The sequence below is a fragment of the Somniosus microcephalus genome, chromosome 27, assembly GCF_052327205.1.
Source record: "Somniosus microcephalus isolate GS21.2 chromosome 27, FLI_Smic_1.0, whole genome shotgun sequence".
NCBI lineage: Eukaryota > Metazoa > Chordata > Chondrichthyes > Squaliformes > Somniosidae > Somniosus > Somniosus microcephalus.
This window is the reverse complement of record NC_141013.1, coordinates 7,978,040-8,004,256: the sequence shown is the minus strand read 5'-3', so window position 1 is coordinate 8,004,256 and position 26,217 is coordinate 7,978,040. Positions and strand designations below refer to the sequence as shown.

General features: G+C 46.3%; 1 protein-coding gene across 2 annotated transcripts in view; it reads right to left on the bottom strand.

Annotated features, from left to right (window-relative positions):
* Positions 1–1,087: 1,087 nt before the first annotated feature.
* The window catches only part of iqch (IQ motif containing H), a 178,074-nt gene continuing 152,944 nt past the window's right edge, over positions 1,088–26,217 (bottom strand). The window contains exons 17-21 of one of the 2 annotated variants that reach the window (XM_085968436.1): positions 15,042–15,224; positions 10,667–10,792; positions 7,229–7,290; positions 6,695–6,803; positions 1,088–3,385 (exon numbers count right to left, since the gene is read on the bottom strand). In XM_085968436.1, the coding sequence (XP_085824562.1) occupies positions 3,284–3,385; positions 6,695–6,803; positions 7,229–7,290; positions 10,667–10,792; positions 15,042–15,224 (582 nt within the window). In that variant the 3' untranslated portion in view covers positions 1,088–3,283. The remainder of the gene's footprint in view (positions 3,386–6,694; positions 6,804–7,228; positions 7,291–10,666; positions 10,793–15,041; positions 15,225–26,217) is intronic. The other variant, XM_085968437.1, reaches the window with a different exon arrangement.

Genomic DNA, 26,217 nt, shown 5'->3' with positions numbered 1-26,217 from the left:
AAACCTCCCTCAGCAACAGCAATCAGCCTCTGACTGACCTCAGGGTGTGCACACTTAGAACACTTCGGGCGCAATCTTGCCAGCCCTATGGAGGCAGGACTGCCAGGAAAATGGCAGAATCTGGGTGCGGGTACCCATCCCGCCCCCGTGCCATTTTGCCAGGAGGCGGGTAGCTGGCTCGCGCCGGGTCCCGTCTCCTTGGAGGCGGGAAGGGGATTACAGCCACTAACTGCCTGTTAGCAGGTAGTTAACAGGCAGATAAGAGGATTATCCCCATTTTACCCACACAAGTGTGGGCTTCCCGAAGGCTGCGAACCCCGCCAGGATCATCGAGGTAAGCAGTGGGTCTGCGGGGGTCGGAGGGGTGCAAAAGTGCGCTGTGAAGGTAAGTGATGGGTGCAAGTGTGGAGAGGTGAGTATGTGAGGTGAGTGGAAAGTGTTAGAAAAAGTTTACTTACCTTTGTTTCTTCCTGCAGGCTTCAAGAGTTGGGGCTGCGGAGAGTCTTGCAACTCACCGGCAGAGATGACAGATGGCTGATGCATTCTCCAGTGCAACAGCCATCTAATTTCTGCTAAAGAAAGAGGTTTGATGAGTCTTGAATTCAAGAACTCATCAAACTAGAGAATGTCAGTGTTTGACAGCTTCACAGAGCTGTCAAATGATGACAATTCATCGTCCTACGCTGACGTTCTCTGTAACTGGCTTTCCCTTAATTGGCCTGCTAAGCCCGCTGGGCGGGCTTAACAAGGTCAATCAAGGGAAAATAGCGTGGGTTAGCCAGAAATCGATGGAGGCGGGACTAAAACCCGACAAGTGGGAGTCCCGCCTCCAAAAGCTCCCCATTGGCAAAATCCAGCCCTTCATCACTGGGAATACAGCTGGTGGCCTTAAAGGGGTAGGCCAGCTTAAAGATAGCCACACCTTTGCAGCAGACTGCTGTCCGCAAAGCTGTCGCTTCACACTAAGTGGGAAAAGGCTGTCAAGATGTAAGCACTCCCCATGTTATTATACATTGTGCACTACATGGTATAACAGTCTATCATCATATCCTGTAACTTACCATGAGCAACGCCCTGGGCCATCCACCAGGAGAAGACAGCACTAGAGAAAATAATCATAGAATCGTAGAAATTTACAGCACAGAAGGAGGCCATTCAGCTGATCATGTCTGTGCCGGGCCATCGGGTCTGCGCCGGTTAATGTTTAAGTCCTGGTAATCAGTTTGTTTATTAAGAATAAAAGATTGCCACTGACTGGAAAAATTGACTTTTAATGAAGTGATACAGTATATTTTTTGAGAGCTAAATCTAAGTGTTGTCTCAGTATTTGCCTTCTGTCACTTTTACATCTGAAAAGCTTGTAGCAAAATAGCTGTGCAGTGTCAAAGTATTCTTGTACCACAATAAATCAAAAGTTACAAAAATTGTTTCAAAAAATCTTAAGTTATGTATTAGAAGCAAAACACAATGTTCATGTTAATACATGGCTGGTTTGTATTGAAGATTTCAGTAAGGGAGTGGCGATATTTATCTACTATGTCCACTTGACTACTGAAAACAGCCAGCAGTACAATTTATAGATCCCGTCCTTCCATAGTTGAGTGTTGTGTGGTGTGGAGATGCCGGAGTTGGACTGGGGTGGACAAATGTAAGAAGTCACACAACACCAGGTTATAGTCCAACAGCTTTATTTGAGAGAACATTCTGATTTATGTGAGGTTGAAGTACTGATGCGTTGGGAACAATTTTAAAGAGATGCGTTAAGAGCATTTTCACAATATTTAGGGTATTATTTGAAGTCTGTCCCGGCAAGCAGGAGACCACAGCTCTGGCCTCTGAATACTGGGCAACTATTCTCGGGATGTGGCGTCGCTGGGAAGGCCGGCATTTATTGCCCATCCCTAGCTGCAATGAGAAGGCGGCGCTGGGCCGCCTACCTGAACCGCTGCAGTCCAACAGTCCGTGTGATATTCTTTGTAGCGGTTTGATACAACTGAGCGGTTTGCTAGGCCATTTCAGAGGGCAGTTAAGAATCGAGCACGATGACCCTTCGACGCAGGGTCATCGACCTGAAACGTTATCTCTGTTTCTCTCTCCACAGACGCTGCCTGACCTGCTATTTCCAGCATTTTCTGTTTTTTATTTCAGATTTCCAGCATCCGCAGTATTTTGATTTTGTAAGAATCAAGCATGTTGGGTGTGGGACTGGAGTTACATACAGGCCAGACCGAGTAAGGATGGCAGGTTTCCCTTCCCTAAAGAACATGAGTGAACCAATTGGGCTTTAACCACAATCCCGCAGCTACCTGGTCACTTTTACTGATACCAGCTTTCTTTCTTTTTATTTCCAGATTTGTTTAAGCTGAATTCAATTCTCAAAACTGCTGTGGTGGGATATGAACTCATTCTCTGGATTACTAGCCCAGTAACATGAGCACTGTCACTACATAACACATCCAGTGGGGTACCTGTGTCTGATGGGAGTGGAGTAGCTACCCCTCATCATATCTCGCCGGTTCTCCTGGTAGGTTGTGGACCTGTCCACGTGAAAAGGGACTTTGTTACGGAAACAATCCAGAGCACAATCTGCTGTGGATGAAATGTGACTCCACGCATGGAGGTAGACTTAGTGATTTTTTTTTAGATTATAGTGTAATTGTACCGATACCCTAAAGAAGCTCAGTAACGATACTGGTAATGCTAATTAAATAAGACACAAGTTTGTCAACAACTCTTGGCTGGGCTGCTAAGGGACTTTTCCACATGAAAGAAGAATTTTTCCCTTTTTAATAATCTACCAGAAACTGAACCATTTTGGACTGCTCTTGTGCACCTCCTACTGGCTGGTTACCCAAAGTGACACGTGCAGAGACCTGGAAGTAGATGACCCGATTTTTGGACAGTGTATGAGTCGTGGGCGAGGTGGGAGGAATGAGAAAAAGGGAAGGAAAATAGAGTTAATAGAAAGTCGTCAAGCATTTACAGCATCAACATGGAAAAATCATTTTTTTGTCTCAAGTTTAACATTTTAGTTATGGCTTCGGGCTAATTTCTATCATTTTCAGTATACCCTGTTGTAAGAATAGATGCTCCTGGACCCCTTCCTGTGCTTCCATAGGTACAAACCTGCAACACAGTTAAACACTGATTGGCAGAATAATGCAGCCTTGTTTGGAATCGTTTACCATAGGACAGGATTCCAGTCAGACAAAGTTAGGATTGGTGCTTAAGTAATTCATTTTGAACTCTGGCAAAGATTTACAGCTTCTCTGAATTAGGATCTTCAAGTTAGAGCTTCTAATGCAGTGGTTGAGTCAGCTTCTTTGCCTTTGGATTTGTTCACTATTGTAACTCCAAGGATTACTTCAATGTCTTCAATCGCTGCCTGTAACATGAACGTAAGCATTAAGCTTCTTTTCCATACTGTACATGTGAAACCCTCCCACAACAAAATCGCATCAGTCCAACTTCCATTGCGTACTTACTTCCCTCCCTTTTCTGAAACCCTTATCTACACTTTGGTTACCTCTAACCTTAATTTCTCCAAAGATTCTCCTTCCCACCCTCCATAAACTCCAACTCCAAAACTCAGCTACTTGTGGGAAGCTCTGCATATAGTTCTACAGGTATCTATCTTGCTCACACGGTTATTCTTCATGTGGGTTCTGGAAGGCTATTTGGCTATTGAGGGCGTCACAGCCAAGTCTGGTCTTGGCCATACCTCATGTTGCACACATTCACTTGCACTGAAAGTTGAAATAAACTATATAATTGGAAATTGTACTATCTGCTTTATCTGTATTATCCTCAAAGAAGTCAAGGAGTTTGTCACGTAGGATAGCGATCAGAGTTGGGATCCTAGTAGATTTCCCCTTCCCTAGTCAAGACAGCTAAGGGCAATTATACTGCTCCGATACCCAAAGCACCTCTAGAGCTGTTTTTAAAAAAACAAAAACAAATCTGATGATGTTTTAACCGAAGAAAAGCATGTGGCTAAAATTATAAATTAATATTTTCCAGAGATATTCACTAAAGAGAACATCAACTTACAAAAGAAAACAGGCAGGAAAAGACCAGCTGGTTCAACAATCCTATCGCTTTCCACATGGTGCAACCTGCTCACACTACTAAACACTCCCCCACAAGTAGCCGCGCAATCTCCTGGGAGAGGCAAATAAAAACTGAGAAAAAAACCTTTGGCCAATTTAGCAAAAAATCCTGGGAAATTCCTCTCCAATCCCCAGCAAGCTCCAGGAGACCATAGTGACTGGTACCATTATCTCCGTCAACCCACTCGCCTTCTATATCTCGAGGTGTCCACCATTTCCTATTCAATTCCTGTACCTTTTTGCCTCCCAACTCTAGGGGGGCGATTTTGCCAATGGGGGCGCGTTGGAGGCGGGACTGCAGCTTGTTGGGTTTTAGTCCCGCCTCCATTGACTTCTGGCCAATCCACGCTATTTTCCCTTGATTGACCTTGTTAAGCCCGCCCAGCGGGATTAGCAGGAAAATTAAAGGGAAGCCGGTTACAGAGAACGTCAGCGTATGACGTTTCATCTCTTTTGACAGATGAATTGTCATCGTTTGACAGCTCTGTGAAGCTGTCAAACACTGACATTCTCTGTTGTTTGATGAGTCCTCGTATTCAAGACTCATCAAACCTCTTTTGTGAGCAGAGATTAGATGGTTGTTGCATTGGAGAATGCAGCAGTCTTCTGTCATCCCTGCCGGTGAGATGCGAGACTCTCCGCATCCCCAACTGTTGAAGCCTGCAGGAAGAAACAAAGGTAAGTAAACATTTTCTATCACTTTCCACTCACCTCACATACTTACCGCTCCACACTTGCACCCATCACTCACCTCCACAGTGCACTTACCCCCGCAGACCCACTGCTCGCCCCGGTGACCCTGGCGGGGTTTCCCGACGTCGGCAAGCCTACGCCTCTCCTGGCAAAATGGGGATAATCCTCTTAACTGCCTGTTAACTATCTGCTAACAGGCAGTTAAGTGGCTGTAATCCCCTTCCCGCCTCCAGGAGGCGGGACCTGGCGCGGGTCAGCTACCTGCCTCCTGGGAAGATGGCACAGAGGCGGGTTGGGGGTGGGATGGGCACCCCTCCCCAGATTCTGCTATTTTCCTGGCAGTCCCACCTCCATACCTGCCTCCCCAGGGCTGGCAGGATCGCGCCCTAGGTGTATCATTGCTGCGATCAAGCAGAGGAAACCTCAGGAGGGGTTTTCCTGTGCAAACAGAGCGCTGAAAAAGCTGCAGTGCTGGATACCAAAAACTAATGTTTCTTACACTTTAACATCTCGAGCTCGCAATCACTGACAAATGACCAGGGAGAACCACAAACTGGATTAATCAAAGCAACATCAATTATGGTTAAACTTTCCGGATAATTGCAGGTGCTCCCCATTTGTGTTAGCCTTAGTTCAGTGGGTAGCACTCTGTCGCCGCTGAGTCAGAAGATTGTGGGTTCAAGACCCACTGTAGAGACTTGAGCACAAAAATCCAGGCTGACTCTCCCAGTGCAGTACTGAGGGAGTGCTGCACTGTCAGAGGTGCCGTCTTTTGGATGAGATGTTAAATCGAGGCCCCGTCTGCCCTCTCAGGTGGATGTAAAAGATCTCATGGCACTGTTTCGAAGAAGAGCAGCGGAGTTCTCCCTGGTGTCCTGAGGCCAATATTTATCCCTCAATCAACATCACAAAAAAACAGATGATCTGGTGGCATAGTGGTTAGCACTGTTGCCTCACAGCGCCAGGGACCCGGGTTCGAATCCGGCCTCGGGTGACTGTCTGTGGAGTTTGCACATTCTCCCCGTGTTTGCGTGGGTTTTCGCCGGGTGCTCCGGTTTCCTCCCACAGTCCAAAGATGTGCGGGTTAGGTTGATTGGCTATGATAAATTGACCCTTAGTGGTACGGGGATAGGGTGGGATATGTGTTGGTGTAGGGGTTACGGGGATTGGGTGGGATATGTGTCGGTGCAGGCTCGATGGGCTGAAATGGCCTCTATCTGCACTGTGGGGTTTCTGTGATTTCTGTGATTATCACATTGCTGTTTGTGGGAGTTTGCTGTGCACAAATTGGCTGCCGCGTTTCCTACATTACAACAGTGACTACACTTCAAAGGTACGTAATTGGCTGTAAAGCGCTTTGGGATGTCCTGAGGTCGTGAAAGGTGCTATATAAATGCAAATCTTTCTTCTTTTAAAACAAGATCGGAAGCTGTATCTTGTGCGTGTGTGGGAATCAGGTGATAACACCCGCTGTCTAGGCTCATCCATGGAGAATAGTGATTTGGGTGAGGTATTGTAGCGCTGTCACTCTCCGTGGAGCCATAACCCAGCATGAGTTAGTGGAGAGGACAGCTAAAAGAACTGAAAGGATCACTGACAGTGATATTATTGTACAAATGCTTACTGCACTCATATCAAATTCCTATTTTAACAGCGGTATTACCCTATTAAAATAGCACAGAGCAGAGTTTGGTACTGACTGAGCTAAGTGTTCAAGCAATAACTTGCTAAGCTGGTAAACTTGGGTTGCAGGTATTGAAATGCAGTGTTATGGTTGGCGACTGAAGGTTGAGTGCCACCTTCTTTCCAATCATTGTGCAATCTTAAAACATTTCTATGTTAATTTTTGTATAGTTTATTAACAGCAAAACATCAGTTAATTAACGCCTCACCTGAAAATTGTTCTCCCATTGCACATTAGGTGCTGATATTTCCTGATGAATGACAGAGAGATTACGAGCAAAGGTCAGTAGAGCCCCCTGGAGATCGTCCCCGATTGTTCTGTTAATGATATACAAACAAATGAGTTTACTAATGATTCCCTTTACATGCTTAAAAACAATCACAGTCTCATTTCAGGGAAGTGCTGATGGAATTTAATGAGCATTTTCATTCTCGCGGGGCACAAATCTTCTGGGAAATATGAAAGATGAGGTACTATTTTTTACATGTCAACTGAAGGATTTGCGCAATAAATATGTTTTATTAATCAATACACCATTGAAAAGCAATAGGTTAACTCAATTGGATGGCAAAATGATATCCCACACAGTTAGGAAAAGACTATTATGGTCTTTTAAAACAAGCATCGTATCCTCTACATGCAAAATATTTCAGCAGATTGAATGATTGCTGTCTAAAGCTTGCTCCTTGAATGGAAACTTGGGAGTTACAAACCGTGCATTTGTAGTAAATGGCAGACTTACAACATCCCCAGGTGATCCCTCTTGTTACCTTCATGAAGTATAAAAACTGTTCCTTGTCTTTCCTGTTAAAAGAGAACACAAAGTATTAGCACTCACACCCCAACGGGACGATGCGTTATGAAAATCCCTTGAGATTTTCTTCGTTCCTCCCCTGAAGACACTTGACTTGCGTTAGGAAGGAGTTCCATTTGCAGCAAAGTCTCGGCACGCTATTCCATCACAGAGGGCATCGCAACTTAGACTGACACTCAGTGCAGGCACACTTTCCAGCAGCTGTCACTGCATACTGAACAGGAACCTTGGATGATTTCCCCCACTGCTTGATAACTGTTACGCTGGTTGAGATCAGCAAACCCAACCGAGACTGGTGAACGAACTGAGGACCTTCTGTGCCACATGGAATTATCGTTTTCATAGATGTACAACTCCCCCAGCGCGGCGGGTATTGGTGGAGAGGTCCGAGGCAGGCTCTTGCCCATTACCCAGGGGAGATCCAGCTCTCAATAGTGTCATTGCTGGGAGGCCATCCTTCATTGCAATTGGCTTGGCACATCAGTGATACAGAATTACCTCAAATTAAATAAAACTGATCATTAAATTGAACAGTATATGTGGCTAGAGAAGCTGGGATTATTCTCCTTAGAGCATAGAGGTTAAGGGGAGATTTAATAAAGGTGTTCAAAATTATGAAAGGTTTTGGTGAGTAAATGAGGAGAAACTGTTTCCACTGGCAGGAGGGTCGGTAACCAGAGGACACAAAGATTTAAGGTAATTGGCAAAAGAACCAGAGAGGAGATGAAGATTTTTTTTTTTTTACATAGCAAGTTGTTATGATCTGCCTGAAAGGGCGGTAGGAGCAAATTCAATAGTAACTTTCAAAAGGGAATTGGATATATACTTGAAAAGGAAAAATTCCCACGGCTATGGGGAAAGAGCAGGGGGGAGTGGGACTAATTGGAGAGCTCTTTCAAAGAGCCGGCACAGGCACGATGGGCCGAATGGCCTCCTTCTGTGCTGTACGATTCTATATGATATTAATTAATAATAAACCCTGTAGTAATTTTGAAGCTGATGGTGGTAAAGACTACACAAGCGTTTCCCTGGTGGTCCATGATACCACTGTAACACAATAAGATCAGCATCTTAAGAGGTCTGAGACAAAAGGAGAAAACACTGGAAATGCGCAATAGGATGGTCAGTACCTGGAAGAGAAACACTGGAGAGTTGAGGTGGAAGCATCAGACAGTCTTTCCTTATTATATATGGATTCACTTATATTTAAAAAATAAAATATGCATAGATGTTGAAATACTACAAAATGGATTGGTTTGTGTGTTTAGTGATAGGCTGTAAGAAATTATTTATTCATGAGTGATGCGCTATCAATTACTCATAAAAGACTGAGAGTTAAGAGAGTAACTAAAGGCTTTTATTAACAAAAGAATGAAGGTCTGCCTCGAGTGGTCGACCGGTCCAGAAATACAAAGGGCTGGGGAGCAGTCACCTTTATACTAGGACTTGTGGGAGGAGTCAGCCGAGGCATATCCAGGCATGTACACAGTGGAATACAAACAGTGGTTTACCACAATGAGGAACTGTAATACGTTAGAGAAATCAGTAGATTTAAAAAAATCAGTATATTATTGTTAAATGGATATATACTTTCTGATTTTCTATGGCAAATAATAGATTTACTGAGATTTACCAGTAAAATCATTTGCTGTAAGTATGGGAGTAAGTTCACAGAGCTAAAAAGGAAATGTGTGCAGTACATTTGGGTATTCAAATAAAGGTAAAACATCCTGGTGTTCCATCATGTGAATCACAATTAGAAACCGTGACACCAAACAGGCCAATCACCGCCCACCAAATGTACACAGTACAAGTTTCATGATCTCTCTGGGCGGTCACCTGTGCTGGAATAACAGGAAATCGGTACAAGCCATGATTTTTGCCAGATGGTATCAGGGCGAGGCTGGTTCTGGACCCAAGTGCAGACAGACGAGGCGAGAAGCAGGTATGCAGTCTTAAATAAAAGTACTTTACTAGAATCACACAGGTAAACAGTTACAAACATAGGAGCTCAAGACAAGCTACCACTAGGCAAACAGCTTGTCAAGACTGAGCACAGAGGGAAGCAACCGCAGAACTTAAATACAAGCAAAAACTGGTGAAACCAATAAACCTGATAAAAGGCAGTTAAGTAATAAACACAGGAGCAACTAGTAACAATTAGCAAAGGGAAAAAAACAAGTGAAGGTGCCATCTAGGGGTTACTGAGGGAACTAACCGGCACCCTCACAGATGGTACACTTTTCCCAAGGTTTGAGAAAATCAACCACCAATCAGCACTGGCTTGTGCCAATGTCCTGGCAAATTCTGCTGCTTGTCCAGATTTACCGTCATTCTGGCTCCTGACTCTGGATGATGCATGCAAACTTTGTGATATTGCCCTGTCTGGAGCACGGTGCCGTTAAGAAGTTTGTCTGTAACTTTGGGAATCGGGAAGCGGTGGAGGGGGACCCGGACACATGCTGCTGAAGAAGACCCTCGCCTGGGGGAGCACATATTGCAAAAACATGGGCAAGATTCTGCGGCAGGAATGGTGTGTTCTGAAAATCAGCCCTGTAAGGTACACAGATGTATTCTAACAACTAAAATTAATCAAAAAGATATATTTTCGACAATTTTTAAAATATCTACATTTGTGAGACTCCCACTAATGGCTCAGTGAGTTTTTCAGTAAGTAACTCACACATATGGGCAAGGAAAATCCCGGTTTCAACCCCTGGTCTGTGCTGGTATGTGCCAGGGCTGTTGTCCGGGCACTATAATTGTCCTCCAGTGCCCCAAGTTAGGGAAGGATAAATTGGTGAGGCTTCATGTTCCTGATTGCTATAACCCGGACCTTGCTGGAAATGTCTCGTGCGCGAAGATTATGTGAGGGCAAGACTGAGCTCAGCGGGTGTTAACCACCCCTCCACCATTGTGGTCAGATACCTTGCCGACTCTCCATGTCAAAAGCCTCGAACAGGAATAATTGCTGCTTGGGTGAGGGAACTGGAAGGTTCCCAGCGCCCCTGGAACCAGAGGCAGCAAGGAGACCATCGATATGGGAGAGGGGGGGCAAAATTCTTAAGAGAAAGAAAATATGCTGTGGTTTTCACAAAACACTTTTTGAGTTTGGGGAGATACGGGCTATTAGGTGCGTGTAGAAATCAGTGCGAGTTAATAGGATTTCCAAATGTGTCTAATATAACCCATATCTCACTAGTCCCCATTGAGTATCCTCTATGTAAGCCTGTTCAGACAAACCTCGATATGCAAGCGATTCGTTTAATAGAATAAAACCGCGGTTATAATGAAGTCGGGGAAGACCACCTATGGTGCTTACTACCGAGGCAAACCTTGGGAGAAAAGAAAAAAAACTTCCAATACCTTAATATCAAAACCGATCCCGTGAGCTTTAAAAATTTTGAAGAGTACACTGTAGTGGACCATGGATAAATTGGCATGTTTCAGCTGTGTGCTTAACACTCCGTAACGTTTCATAAAAGGAAGTTGCTGAAAGGCAAATAATATCCAGTACAGATATATATATATGTATTATTATGAAACCCTACTGTGGCCTATTAAATTTAAATGAGGAATTCAGATAAGTGCATCTGCCGATCAAATATTTTGGTTCACATGATCTCATTAAAATACAACAGAAGCCATTTTACTAGATTTAAAAAAAATTGCTGTGGACAACTTCTTCAATCAAATACCCCGGCGTAAATGCATGAATATGCTTAACCAGCCAATGCAGATTGTCTGGAATACTGCATGTTTTATTTCCAAGTTACCCTCCTCTCCTGAAGGTGCCAGCTCTTGCTCCCATTGGCACACACCCACATGGCAATTCTTTAAGTATGAGGATCTGCCTGTACAGGCAAGTGACTGCAGGCTATTTGACTACAGAGGGCATCACGGCCACGCCCAATTCTGTCCTTCCTTGATGACCAGGTGCAGAAACTGTCCAACAGGGGAGTGGGAACTTTGGCTGATTGCTCTCCTTCCTAGCCCAACTGTTGCGAATCCACTACCTCCCTGCTTGATCAGCTAACTCAGCACGGACTTGGAATCAAAACCGCAACTTTCCTCATCTGGATGGCTGGGTGCCCTCACCCACCAGGTCATCAGAAGAGCTTGCATGAATATACTTAATCCAGTAAATGGTGGAATGCCTGGAATAATGCACGATGGTGCTTATCCCAGCAATATCTAATTCTCTGGAACTGCACAAATGTATTTAATACCGTGGAAACCGGGGGTCAAGGAAGATCCGGGGGGGCCGGGAGCGGAGGAGATTGTAGGTCGGGGCCTGAGGAGATCTAGGGTTAGAAGATCGGGGGTCGGGGCCAGGAGTGGGGCAGATTGGGGGTCAGGGCAGGGAGCGGCAGCGATGCGGGTGGGGAGGGGTGAGTTGCCGTGATCGGTTCCTTTAATGTGGGGTTGCGGTGAGCACTCTTGCTCCCCCCCCCGCAACCCCCCCCCCCCCCCGGTTCTGCATTCAGATAAGTTATTTACCTTCTTGGTTGGGCCTAGCAGGCGATCCCTAGTCACAGGCTGCCTCAGGGCAAACCAATTTTGGACAGGGGACCTTAAACAGTCATTAGGCCCCTTAGTTGCACATACAAGGGGCCTAACACCTGCTTCAGGCGTGGGTAAAGCACGCATGTTTTTTGTCCTTTCCCAATATGGCCGGGGTGTCGCTTCCTGTCCGCCATATTTGGACCTTAGTAGTCCGAGTAGTTCCCGAAATACAGGCACTGTGCGGACCAATTTCTAGGCACCCCACCCAATTCATGTATGAGCCTAGATGGTGAATGCAGGGAGGTCAGGTGACCATGGAAGACATTACAGCCACGTCCACCCAATTCTCACTGAATGTCCACATACACACATTTTCCAGTAGAGATAGTGATCATGAACATTGGCTGATTTGCAGCACCACAACTGGTGCAGCACTCCCAATACATCAAATGAAGCAAGATTCTAAAGTTCTTTTTGAAGGAGTTTAGAATTTCATTAGAATTACAGGAAACTTTTTTTTATCCGGCACGGACGGGACCGACGTGGTGCCGGTTCATCAAAAATTCCAGATAACCGAAAGCTACAGTAAAAGATAACAAACCCTGTTGCTTAGCAACAGGTTCAGAACAATGGCCACAAGTTGTAACCGTCTCTGTAGCTTAGCAACAGCTGCAGCCACACCCTTGCACAGCAACAGATGGAGGAAGGCAAGTAATAAAAGTTACCTGAACCTACTCCTGAATTTTGCCGGTTAACCAAGATTTCCGGTTATTTAGGTGCTGGTAAATCGAAAGTTTCCTATACTGACCAGAGGAAATATTCAAGAATGTATTTATGATATTGACTGCAGCATGCCTCAGCCCCAACCTCAGGAAAACTCCCTCACAGCACCCGTTTTGACATTTTTCCATTTCCTACACCAGCCATTCTATGGCCTCTCTAAGATTGCTGATTAATGCTGAGCTGGGGACAGACGAGTGCTGTGGGTCCATGTGCGGCAAGTATGGGAATGAGACTGCTCAGACTCATTACAGCCAGCAGACAGTGGACACTTTCGCCCCATCAGTCTGTGCTGCATTTAAACCTAGGTCCCGGGGGGGTCAAAGGCCAGCAGCATCTAACCCATTGCTCTTTTCCCTTGCTTTCTATGTCTAAATGGTGCCAACCTATTACTGTCGCCTCAGAAGGGTTAATTCTCCCTAGATTCACTGATTCCACCTCATTGGTGAATATTTAAATTTTTCTTCTGTCATCCAGCATCTGAATTGCTCATTTTTGAAGGAGACCCAACTTATAATTCATATCTACAAAATTTAATAATAATAAAAATTAATAATTGAACATCCAGGGAAATGACAGAAAATGTATGGCACACCTGTGGGACATTCCTGCTGGCTGGATGCCATGGGCAGCAAGTGGATACACCATTATTTCACCTCATTCAAAATCTGATATTACATTTCTTTTAAAAAGTTAATTATGGCTTGTGTGGGCACGATACGAAGAAGTAATCCAAGGGTGAATTGTAATAAAACTTGTTTTAAACAAATGGTAAAAAGGAGATAGAAAAAGCCATAAAATTATATATATATATTTTTTTATAAAGTACTGGCAAAATATGGTGCACAAAGAGAGTTCAGGCTAAATTATTTAGGATCAGGAAGAAGACAGAGAAGATTTAGTATAAGAAATAATATATTGTGTTTGGTGTTTAAGAGTCCTTTGTTAAATCTGATGGAATTACAAGTCACGAATACTTGTAATTAACATTTGAAACGTGACCAGAGTTTATGTGATCTGTTGAAAACTTGGAACTCCTGCACTCTATGGTGAATTAGCTCATCTTAGCCAGGGTAGCAGTAGGGGCCGTACAGTTGGTCTTGGTACTTGGGCTAGGGAGGGTTAAAATCAGCCACGGTTTTTGCTGCAGATTGCCAGCCAGTGAACTCTTGCTCGGGAGGTGCATGTGTACAGTTGCTTGCTGAGTACAGGATTGTGCTCTGCAGTCCTGCCTGCCCTCCCCGTGCTCAAGTAACCTGCCTACACTCACCCCTTCCATGCTCATACATGGAGAATGGCCGCTTGGGTGAGATGCTGCAAGGGCTGTTGGTAACCTGGCCCCAGACCCCTGAGATCGATAGATTTTTGGACTCTAGGGGAAATCAAGGGATATGGAGACCAGGCGGGAAAGTGGAGTTGAGATCAAAGATTAGCCGTGATCTTATTGAATGTCAGAGCAAGCTCAAGGGGCCGAATGGCCGACTCCTGCTCCTAATTCTTATATTCGTATCTTATGTTCTTAGAAAGAGTCAGCAATTTCAGAAAAGGAGGTAAAACTCGAGAAAAGAAAATAGGGATGGACACTGATGGAATTCTGTTACTGAACCGCATCAAAGTGAAGAGCGGGATGTTAGGTAGAACCGGACACTTAAAAGGTTAACGCTGAAGGATTTTTCTTCATAATTAAAAGTTGATTTAATCTCTGAAAATTCTCGCTTGCAATGGCCAGCAATCTGGTGCAGAAGTGGTGGCAAGGAAGCTGGAAAAAACGTGAATCTTCTACTTGCGTGTTAAACGTCTCATTGAAAATTAATCATGTTTATAATATTCATAGATTTAATAACACTCATTGATCATATCATTAACTGTAAAAGGAGAAACTTACGAAATCTGTTGTGTGTACTATGGGACTGCAACTAAATTAATGTTTGACAGAATAATACAAGCAGCAGTTTAACAACCGTAAACTTGAATATCATTGCAATAATGGAGTACTATTGTTTAACATTTGGCACTTGATGAGGTGCTCATTATAACAATGATGTATGCATACGCATGCATAATGAATTGCATCATGAATTATTTATATGTTGATTATTTAGCTGCATTTATGTAGATGATAATGTATTGCAAATATAATGAATGTTTAGCTTTATAGATACTGCATATTTTTTTCCCCAGATAGGGTGTGTGCCTATTTTGGTATTAATTTTGTGAATGCTTTCAGGCAATTTTGCTCCTGATAAGGTTTCCAATGCAATAGTTTCTCACGCAAGCATTAATTAATTACTATATTCTGTTTTTAACCCCGCTGACATCCTAAAGTATGTAAGTGCTCTGTAATGACTTCTAATTAATTTCTGATTGTAATGAGAGGAACAGTTATGAAATTATTTTATGGTTGAGGTGGTTCAAATTTCTAATTTGATTGCTTGTTGTATTCATGCACACGTACAGTTTGTGTTTCCTCCTCCGCCGCCACTTCTTTCCTGTGAAGTCTCCTCTTTTTCTCCTTGGGCTTTGGAGGCACCTCGAAGGTGTTGGTTCTGCAGTCCAGCCTCCCGTTAGAAATGAAGAGCATCAGTTGTGTCATGGCCAGCTGGTCACTGTAGGCCACGTCTAAGTCCGTGGCCCAGACCTAAAAGAAAAAAAAAGACTTGCATTTATATAGCGCCTTTCACAGCCTCAGGACGTCTCAAAGCACTTTACAGCCAATGAAGTACTTTTGAAGTGTAGTCACTGTTGTAATGTAGGAAGCCAATTTGTGCACAGCAAGCTCCCACAAACAGCAATGTGACAATGATCAGATCATCTGATATAGTGATGCTGATTGAGGAATAAATATTGGCCAGAACACCGGGGATAACGCCTCTGCTCTTCTTCGTTATAGTGCCAAGGGATCCTTTATGTCCACCTGCGAGGGCAGACGGGGCCTCAGTTTAACATCTCATCCAAAAGACGGCACCTCTGACAGTGCAGCACTCCCTCAGTACTGCACTGGGAGTGTGAGCCTAGATTTTTGTGATCAAGTCTCTGGAGCGGGACTTGAACCCACAACCTTCTGACTCAGAGGCGAGGGAGAAAGCGACCCACTGAGCCACAGCTGACACTGGAAAAGAAACAATGTCACTCTGCCACTGGTGAGTGTAATAATTAAGAACAGTTTTGAGTTAAATTATGATTACATGGTTTGGTATTGTGCCATATAGACCAGCAGAACCCAGCCTTGATCTGAGCTGAACTAACTGATCTCTGCCACTGCAACAACTCGGGTCCAGGACAAGGAGTAGTAAAATAAAATTAGCCAGATCCACTCATGATCGCTTTCCAATAACACCTGCATGTGTATGGGCATCGGGTAAGGGAAGGAGCGGGTTCATCTGCAATGCCCTAAGCTGCCAAACAGTCTGTGGATAGTCACATACAGGAAATGGTCTCGCAGAGTGATGCACTAAAAGGCAGCCAGCATTCTGTGGAACTGTACACTAGCACGAGTCAGCACCCCCATGAGAGGAGAAAGAAAAGAAAGACTTGCATTTCTGCAGCGCCTTTCACGACCACCGGACGCCCCAAAGCGCTTTACAGCCAATGAAGTACTTTTGAAGCGTAGTCACTGTTGTAATGTAGGAAACGCGGCAGCCAATTTGCGCACAGCAAGCTCCCACAAACAGCAATGTGCTAATGACCAGATGATCTGTTTTAGTGATGTTGATTGAGGGATAAATATTGGCCCCAGGACACTGGGGAGAACTCCCTTGCTCTTCTTCGAAAAAGTGCCATGGGATCTTTTATGTCGACCTCAGAGCGCAGACGGGGCCTCGGTTTAATGCCTCATCGTTGGGGATGAAAGACAAAGTTATGATCACCCATATATTTCTGGTTTTACTGCAATCTGGTGAGTTGCGGTTGGAATGTCTGTCAAATCATTCCATTTAAGAGTTACTCAGGTCACACCTTCACACATGAAAAGTTGCAACAAATATCTTTCTTGCCTGGTATAAAAGTTGTATGTTTAACATTTGCATACGTGTAACCTGTACACAGAATTATACGGTATACTTTACAATAAAGAAATTCGGTGTTATATAATACAGTATACTGTAGGCCTGCATCAGTGATAGAAAAAGTCTGCATTGCTGTGATATAAGTTACACGGTACAATAGCACTGTAGTTTAAATTATAGGACCACAGAATGGTGCTCCCCATTCATAAACTTAATGTTCAGTTATCATTAGTCAATGATTACTTTATAAATGTTTTTAATACATTCTCTCCGCCCCCCCCCCCCCCCCCCCAACTCGGTCTTATTGGCGGGATGGGGATGCTGAATATTTTCTATGATCAAATAGCCTGTTGACATTCAACGTCCGGCCTTGGGTATGAAGAATGGCTGCTTGGGTGAGTTACTGGAGAGCAAACTGGTGCCATGTATCCATACCTCAGCCGAGTGGTGTTAGAAATGCTACAGCTAGCCTCAGTGCCAATGCGTTGGAACGAGGAAAACCAGCCTGATTGCTAATAATCGACCGATGCAGGTGCACACGTGTGAACATTGAGCGAGGAGAGGCTCGGACTTGCTGTGATTCTCCCCATGACTGACTAGCCCGCTGACATTCATTATCGGTCAGCGCCTTCCAGAGAGGAGCACTAAATGAATAAATAGATGACTTTTGGGGTGGGAGGGAGGGGGAGCTGTTCGGTGACTTTGTGCATTCTGAGTGATTGTTTCCCTCTGTTGTGTACTCTGCAAACGGTTCACAAATTGCTGGGAGCAGCTGATGTATAGTTACCTTGCACCTAGGACAATGGATCTCTCTAATTTGTAACAGTCCTATCACTACCTAATCCACAAGAGGGCCATTTCCTGTCATACGTTCGACTGTGAACAGAAACGGTACGTGCACTGGAGCAACTCCTGCTGGGCATATTTACAAAAATGTAACCAGTAAACATGCTGCTTTGAGCAATCACATTCTCCCAGCCCGGCCTTCCATGGCAGACCCAGTGGTGGCTGACTTCGGTGAGCACGGAATGGTAAATGATATCATTATAAGGATATTAAGAGGTCAGAGAAACAAGACCATCTGTTAAAACGGGACTAATTTCCAAGTAATATTTTAGTAGCGGTGCCCCCCTTCCTGCACCGAGAAATAAATTATAATTGATATCATCCTGAATAAATACTGCACGATACCACTGTTGGCTGTGGAGATGCCATTTTTCAACTTAAGTGCTTGGTGCCAGAAACAAAATGCGAATTCATTACTAAGCACCTTCTTTTGGTTCATATTCACAATATGCTTATATCCTGATCTAGGCTGGCCACGGAATGCTGCATATATATATATTATATAGAAAAATTCTGTGTTAATTGACAAACACACCATTGAATATATTCACTGAGCTCTAACCTGATATTCCGTATTTCATAATTAAAACACTCATCAAAAATTAATTTCAATCACTTTAATACAAAGCCACATGCACAATAACTTCAAAGAGGTTTTAGTTGGGATTTAAGGATCAAAAGTGTTGGCATGTGGCTCAGCTGGTTATAGCGGTGAGTAGGTGAGCAATACAAGTGAGGTAGGTTCCCCGGACCAATGCCCTGTCTTAGGTGCATGGTGTTAGAGGTGCTTAAAATTAATCTTGGTGTCCTTCTGTGGGGCAACAGGAAAACTGGACAGGTTCCCCTGCCTCCGATTGCTATCAAGTAACTGATGCTGGAAGTTTGGACATTGGGTGGGGGCAGAATTGGCTGTGATGCTTCCCATGGTGGAATAGCCTGATAGCCTTTATCGTCGTGGCTCACACATTAAGAACGGCACCTTTAACAACAAAGCAGCTGATGGCACCCAGCGCCCGTGGGACAGCAAGGAGTCAGTGCCTTCAGGAAAGGAGGAGGGGATGTGAAACAAACTAGCATTGGAATATGTCACATAGGTTGAACTGCACAAACACTTTAATCCTCATTATACTAATGGCATTTTCAGGGTATTTACACAGAGTTTAATTTACTGCCTTTCTGTAAGAAGGGAAGAGCCAATGAACCATATTTAGTTATTTGTAAGCAATTTCAAAGAAGAAAAAAGTAATTTATTTAGTAAAAGGAAAAAATGTGTAATAAAAAATAAGGTGGGGACTGGGTGGTGCAGTGGGTTAATGTACTGACCTTTCACCTCTGGCACACAATGTTGCAAAGATTAGTGGTGGCCAGAAGATTGGAAAATTTTTAGAAACTTGCAAAGGATGACTAAAAAATAATAGAGGGAGAAAATAGATTATGAGAGTAAACTAGCAAGAAATATAAAAACAGACAGTAAGAGCTTCTACAAGTATATAAAAAGGAAGAGAGTAGCCAAAGTAAACGTTGGTCCCTTAGAGGATGAGACTGGGGAATTAATCATGGGAAACAAGGAAATGGCAGAGACTTTGAACAAATATTTTGTATCTGTCTTCACAGTAGAAGACACTAAAAGCATCCCAATAACAGTGGAAAATCAAGGGGCAAAAGGGAGAGAGGAACTTAAAACAATCACTGTCACTGGAGAAAAAGTACTAGGCAAACTAATGGGACTAAAGTCTGACAAGTCCCCTGGACCTGATGGCCTGCATCCTAGGGTCTTAAAAGAAATGGCTGCAGAGATAGTGGATGTACTGGTTGTAATCTTTCAAAATGCCCTAGACTCTGGAAAGGTCCCAGCAGATTGGAAAACTGCAAATGTAACACCCATATTCAAGAAAGGAGGGAGACAGAAAGCAGGAAACTGTAGGCCAGTTAGCCTAACATCTGTCATTGGGGAAATGCTGAAATCCATTATTAAGGAAGCAGTAGCAGGGCATTTAGAAAATCATAATACAATCAAGCAGAGTCAACATGGTTTTATGAAAGGGAAATTGTGTTTGACAAATTTATTAGTGTTCTTTGAGGATGTAACGAGCAGGGTGGATAAAGGGGAACCAGTAGATGTAGTGTATTTGGATTTCCAAAAGGCATTCGATAAGGTGCCACATAATAAGTTACTGCACAAGATAAGAGCTCATGGTGTTGGGGGTAATATATTAGCATGGATAGAGGATTGGCTAACTAACAGAAAACAGAGAGTCAGGATAAATGGGTCATTTTCAGGTTGGCAAACTGTAACTAGTGGTGTGCCACAGGGATCAGTGCTGGGGCCTCAACTATTTACAATCTACATTAATGACTTGGATGAAGGGACCGAGTGTAAATTTGCTGATGATACAAAGATAGGTGGGAAAGCAAGTTGTGAGGACACATAGGCCACGATTTTGCCAGCGCTCAGAGGGTGGGTTTGGAGGCGGGTCAGAGGTTAGTTGTTTTGATTGACGGCCAGTTCCGCACCCGCCGTCATCCCACCTCCACACAACCTTCCCAAGTGTCGGGTCCCCAATTTGCGAATGGACCCGACACCTAGCGGCGGGAAACGGATTAAAGGCAATTAACTGCCGATTAACAGGTACTTGTGAGCAGTTTTCAGGCTCTTTTTTGATTTTCCAGCTTCTGGGTGATGCGCTATCAATTACTCATAAAAGACTGAGAGTTAGAAGAGTAACTAAAGGCTTTTATTAACAACAGAATGGAGGTCTGCCTCGCGTGGTCGACCGGTCCAGGATACAAAGGGCTGGGGAGCAGTCACCTTTATACTAGGACCTGTGGGAGGAGTCAGCTGAGGCATGTCCAGGCATGTACACAGTGGAATACAAACAGGAATACAAACAGTGGTTTACCACATTCACCCCTTGTTTAAAATTGAGTCCGGCGGGGTGAAGTGTATTAAAAGTTAGTGTATTGGAGTCTTTCCGGAGGTCTTGTCTGCCGCTGTGATCGGCGTGGCGACGACAGGGGTAGTGAAGCTTCCGGCGTCGAGTCCAGCGTAGGCTGTGGCACAGGCGTGTCGTCCTCGTAGATGTCGAGCGGGTCGCGGGGCCCAGGCCTGCCGTCTGCTGGGGCTGGATATCGGATCGTGGGGGGGGGTGGTAGTGGGTAGTGGGTTACTGCGGCCCCCGAGGGTGCAAGGTCTCTTATGGAGACTGTGTCCTCCCGCCCGTCCGGGTATGCGATGTAAGCATACTGGGGGTTGGCGTGGAGGAGGTCGACCCTCTCGACCAGGGGGTCCGTTTTATGGGTCCTCACGTGTCTTCTCAGTAGGACCGGCCCTGGGGACGTCAGCCATGGCGGTAGCGATGTCCCCGATGTGGACTTCCTTGGGAAGACAAACATTTTCTCATGAGGGGTGGCGTTAGTGGCAGTGCAGAGGAGTGACCGAATAGAGTGGAGCGCATCGGGGAGCACATCCTGCCAGCGGGAGGTTGGAAGGCCCCTAGACTTTAAGGCTAGCAGGACGGCCTTCCAAACTGTCGCATTCTCTCTTTCCACCTGTCCGTTCCCCCGGGGGTTGTAACTGGTGGTCCTGCTTGTGGCAATACCCCTAGTTAGCAGGTACTGACGGAGTTCGTCGCTCATAAACGATGAGCCCCGGTCGCTATGGATATAGCTGGGGAAGCCGAACAGGGTGACGAGGTCGTTCAGACATTTAATGACCGTGGCACTGGTCATGTCCGGGCAGGGGAAGGCGAACGGGAAACGGGAGTACTCATCAATAATATTGAGGAAGTACACATTGCGGTCGGAGGAGGGGAGAGGCCCTTTAAAATCAACGCTCAGGCGCTCGAAGGGGCGAGTGGCTTTTATCAGGTGGGCCCTGTCTGGTCTATAAAAGTGCGGTTTGCACTCAGCGCAGACTTGGCAGTTCCTGGTCATGGTCCTGACCTCCTCAATAGAGTAAGGCAGGTTGCGGGCCTTGATGAGGTGGAAGAACCTGGTGACCCCCGGGTGGCAGAGGTCATTGTGGAGGGCCCGCAGTCTATCGATCTGCGCGCTGGCGCAGGTGCCACGCGATAGCGCATCCGGGGTTCATTGAGCTTCCCGGGCCGGTACAAGATCTCGTAATTGTAGGTGGAAAGTTCGATTCTCCACCTCAAGATCTTGTCATTTTTGATGTTGCCCCTCTGCTTGTTGTTAAACATAAAAGCAACTGAACGCTGGTCAGTGAGCAGGGTAAATCGTTTTCCGGCCAGGTAGTGCCTCCAATGACGCACAGCCTCCACAATCGCCTGGGCCTCCTTCTCAACAGCGGAGTGTCTGGTCTCCGGGCCTTGGAGGGTTCGTGAAAAGAAGGCCACGGGTCTCCCCGCCTGATTGAGGGTAGCGGCCAGGGCAAAGTCGGACGCGTCGCTTTCCACCTGGAAGGGGATGGATTCGTCCACTGCGTGCATGGTGGCTTTGGCAATGTCCTCCTTGATACGGTGGAAGGCTAAGCGGGCCTCTGCCGTCAAGGGAAAAGAGGTGGACTTGATCAGCGGATGGGCCTTGTCCGCATAGTAGGGGACCCACTGGGCGTAATAGGAGAAAAACCCTAGGCACCTCTTCAGGGCCTTGAGGCAGTGGGGCAGTGGAAGTTCCATAAGGGGACGCATCCGGTCGGGGTCGGGGCCGATGACTCCGTATTCCACAACACAGCCAAGGATGGCGAGGCGGTTTGTGCGGAATATGCACTTCTCCTTGTTATATGTCAGGTTTAGGAGTTGGGCGGTGCGGAGGAATTTTTCGAGGTTTGCGTCATGGTCCTGCAAGTCACGGCTGCAGATGGTCACATTGTCCAGATATGGGAAAGTGGCCTGCAACGCATTTTGATCTACCATCCGGTCCATCTCCCTTTGGAAGACGGAGACCCCGTTGGTGACGCCAAAGGGAACCCTAAGGAAGTGATAGAGGCGGCCGTTTGCCTCAAAGGCAGTGTACTGGCGGTCCTCAGGGCGGATGGGGAGCTGGTGGTACGCTGATTTCAGGTCAATGGTCGAGAAGACGCGGTACTGCGCGATCTGGTTGACCATATCAGCTATACGGGGGAGTGGGTAGGCATCCAGCAGGGTGTAGCGATTTATTGTCTGGCTGTAGTCGATGACCAGGCGCTGCTTCTCGCCGGTCTTAACGACCACAACCTGGGCTCGCCAGGGGCTGGTGCTGCCCTCAATAATCCCTTCTTTCAGGAGCCGCTCCACTTCGGTTTTAATGAAAACCCTGTCCCCGGCACTGTATCGCCTGCTCTTTGTGGCGATGGGCTTACAGTCGGGGGTGAGGTTAGCAAACAGTGGTGGGGGGGTGACTCTGAGTGTGGAGAGGTTGCACCTGGTGCGCGGCGGGCAATTTGGAAGCTGCTGGCTGCGGACTGTGAGTGGGGGTAGGGGTCCACCATACGCCATCGTAACACTTTTAAGGTGGCACTGAAAATCTAACCCCAGCAGGACGGCAGCGCAAAGGTCAGGCAGGACCAGAAGTTTAAAATGATCGTACACGGTCCCGTCTACTACGAGTGTCACCACGCAGTAGCCGCCGATGTCCGCCGACTGGGACTCGGAGGCCATAGAAATCCGCTGTTGCGCAGGCAGGACTGGGAGAGAGCAACGCCGCACCGTGTCGGGGTGGATGAAGCTCTCCGTGCTCCCAGAGTCAAAAAGGCAGATTGTATCGTGACCATTTACCTTAATGTCCATTGTGGAACTGGCCAGTTGGTGCGGTCTCGCTTGGTCCAGTGTAACGGATGCCAGCGTAGGGGTCGGTGTGTCGCTGCGGGTATCAGATGAGGCGGTGTCGGGGGCCTGCTGCGTCCCGGCTGTCGTCCAAGATGGCGGCGTCCATGATCCCCATGTGGCTGGAGGCGTCCAAAATGGCTGCTGTACCGGTGATTCGCACATGGCCGGGGAGGTCCAAGATGGCGGCCCGCATGGCCCACACGCGGCGCTGCTGGGGTTCGGGGTGGCTTTGGCCCTGCAGACGCTAGCGTAGTGTCCCTTCTTCCCGCAGCCCGAGCAGATCGCGTTTTTCGCCGGGCAGCGCGCTCTGGGGTGTTTTGCCTGGCCACAGAAGTAGCATTTCTGGCCTTGGGGCACTGCTGTCTGGCCTTGGGACACTGCTGCGGTAGTTGGGCCGTTGTTGGGGTGTGGCTGGGGTGGCACGGCGCTATGAGGCGGTCCTACCGTGTCCCAGGCTGTCATTCCCCGCGGCGTCCACGGTGCAGAGGAGTAGGCATCCATGCCCTGGTAGGCTGCATCCAACGATAGTGCGAGTTCAGAGGCCTTGTTGAGGTCGAGGTTACTCTGCTCCAACAGTCGCTGTCGGGTGTAATTGGATCAGTGGCCCGCTACAAAAGCGTCCCGGATAAGTTCCTCTGTGTACACGGCGGCCTTTACATCCTTACAACCACAGGCCCGGCCAAGCACAGACAGTGCCTGAAGGTATTCCACGGTCGATTCCCCAGGTTGTTGTTTACGACTCCCCAGGAGGTGCCTGGCGTACACTTCGTTCACTGGGCGCGTGTACTGGTCGTTGAGCTTGATAGCATCCGCGTACGAGGTCGCGTCTTGGATGACCGAGTACACTCGGTGGTTCACTTTGGAGGTCAGGACATCCAGTTTGTCCTCGTCCGATTTGATTGCTTCGGAGGCGGTCAGGAATTTTTCGAAACACTTAAGCCAGTGAGTAAACTTGGTGGATGAGTCCGCCTCCCGATGATCTAAGTCCAGGCATGCTGGTGTGAGGATCTTCTCCATTATAAAAATGTTGTTAATAAAATTGATGCGCTATCAATTACTCATAAAAGACTGAGAGTTAGAAGAGTAACTAAAGGCTTTTATTAACAACAGAATGGAGGTCTGCCTCGCGTGGTCGACCGGTCCAGGATACAAAGGGCTGGGGAGCAGTCACCTTTATACTAGGACCTGTGGGAGGAGTCAGCCGAGGCATGTCCAGGCATGTACACAGTGGAATACAAACAGGAATACAAACAGTGGTTTACCACACTGGGTCAGGTTTTACAACATCCAGACAACACGCCAGGTAAGTGTGGCGTGTTGTGAGTCTGGTCTGATGTTTGTGGAATGATGACAGCTGCAGAAGTGGTGTGAAGGATCCAATGTTGCACATGGTGAGTTTCAGAGCAAAGAAAATGTTGGTTGCTGCATTTTTAAAACATATACAGATTTCTTTATCTTACAAGTTCTTAAATCCAACTATATGTCCAGTGCCACTTCATTGGGAGAACCTCTCTCACCAGTGACAGATCGCTTCTGTCATCTCACCTGCAGCTGCCATCTATTCCAGCAACATCGGAGCCAATGAAACAATCAGACCTTGGTCCTCCGAAATCTTCCACAATCATCCCCAACACCAACATCACCAACCTTCGCCGCCATCACCTGATGCTGTTCTGGACACAGGGCATTAGCCCCTGACAAAGTTGCTGGCCAGGAGGCCTGCGATGGCATCACCATGGCCAGACTTTCTTCACTTGATGCTGTAAACCCTGGCTACCACATGATGCGCCAGGTTGACACCATCCCACACCAGCACCGTGAAGCATCCCTTTAATGTCCAAGCCATTCCATGCACACACATCACTATAGCGGGGCGGGGGGGAGTTATGACTGAACAATCACTGGAACTCAGTAAGATACTTCTCAATGTGTGCTCAGATCTATCCAAGGGGCACTTTTTGTAAAAGTGATTTCACTGTATGACAACACATTACCAGAAACTTCACATGGACATTGGCTAAACCTCTCAAGTGCCCACCCCTGTGTGTTGTTAGTTGGTATGCTTGCAGTAGAATGAGGGTGAGTGTGAGGGGTGGCTAGTGATAAAGTAGATAGAGAGGGATGGGTGGAGGTGCAAGGTAAGCTGGTGTCCTGGGGAAGTCTCTTCCACCCTTGGATGGGAAGAGAACCTCCCTGCATACTGTGACTCCCTCCATAAGCATATGGAGGGAGTCATTGGAGAGCCTGGGTGCAAGAGTTCACCTTTGTGCAGTGATTGTCAGTGTTTTCAGCACCTCAATGCTGTCAAACAATGAGAAATCAACTGTCAAAATAAAATTATGCATAGTCCCTCTAAGGAAACCGGCAGATGACGCGTCATCAAATGATGTTATTAGACTTGCTTCCTGTTAATTAGCCGGTAAGCCCGCAGGCCAATCAAGGGAAAATCACGTCTGCAGAGCGGAGGCAGCTGGAGGCGGGACTGGAACCTGGAAACCAGCTGACCCGCCCCCATCCCAACACCGATGAGAAAATCACGGCCAAAGAGTCTGCAAAGAGACATAGAGAGGTTCAGTGAGTGGGCAACAAATTGGCAGAGGGAGTATAATGTGGGAAAATGTGAGGTTATCCACTTTGGTAGGAAGAATAGAAAAGCAAAATATTATTTAAATGGAGAGAGACTACAGAATGCTGCGATACAGAGGGATCTGGGTGTCCTTGTACATGAAACACAAAAAGTTAGCATGCAGGTACAGCAAGTAATTAGGAAGGCAAATGGAATGTTGGCCTTTACTGCAAGGGGGCTGGAAGATAAAAGTAGGGAAGTCTTGCTACAACTGTACAGAGCGTTGGTGAGACCACATCTAGAGTACTGTGTACAACTTTGGTCTCCTTATTTAAGGAGGGCTAGAAACATAGACCTAGAAGATAGAAGCAGGAATAGGCCATTCGGCCCCTCGAGCCTGTTCTGCCATTTAATGAGATCATGGCTGATCATCCAAATTCAGTACCCTGT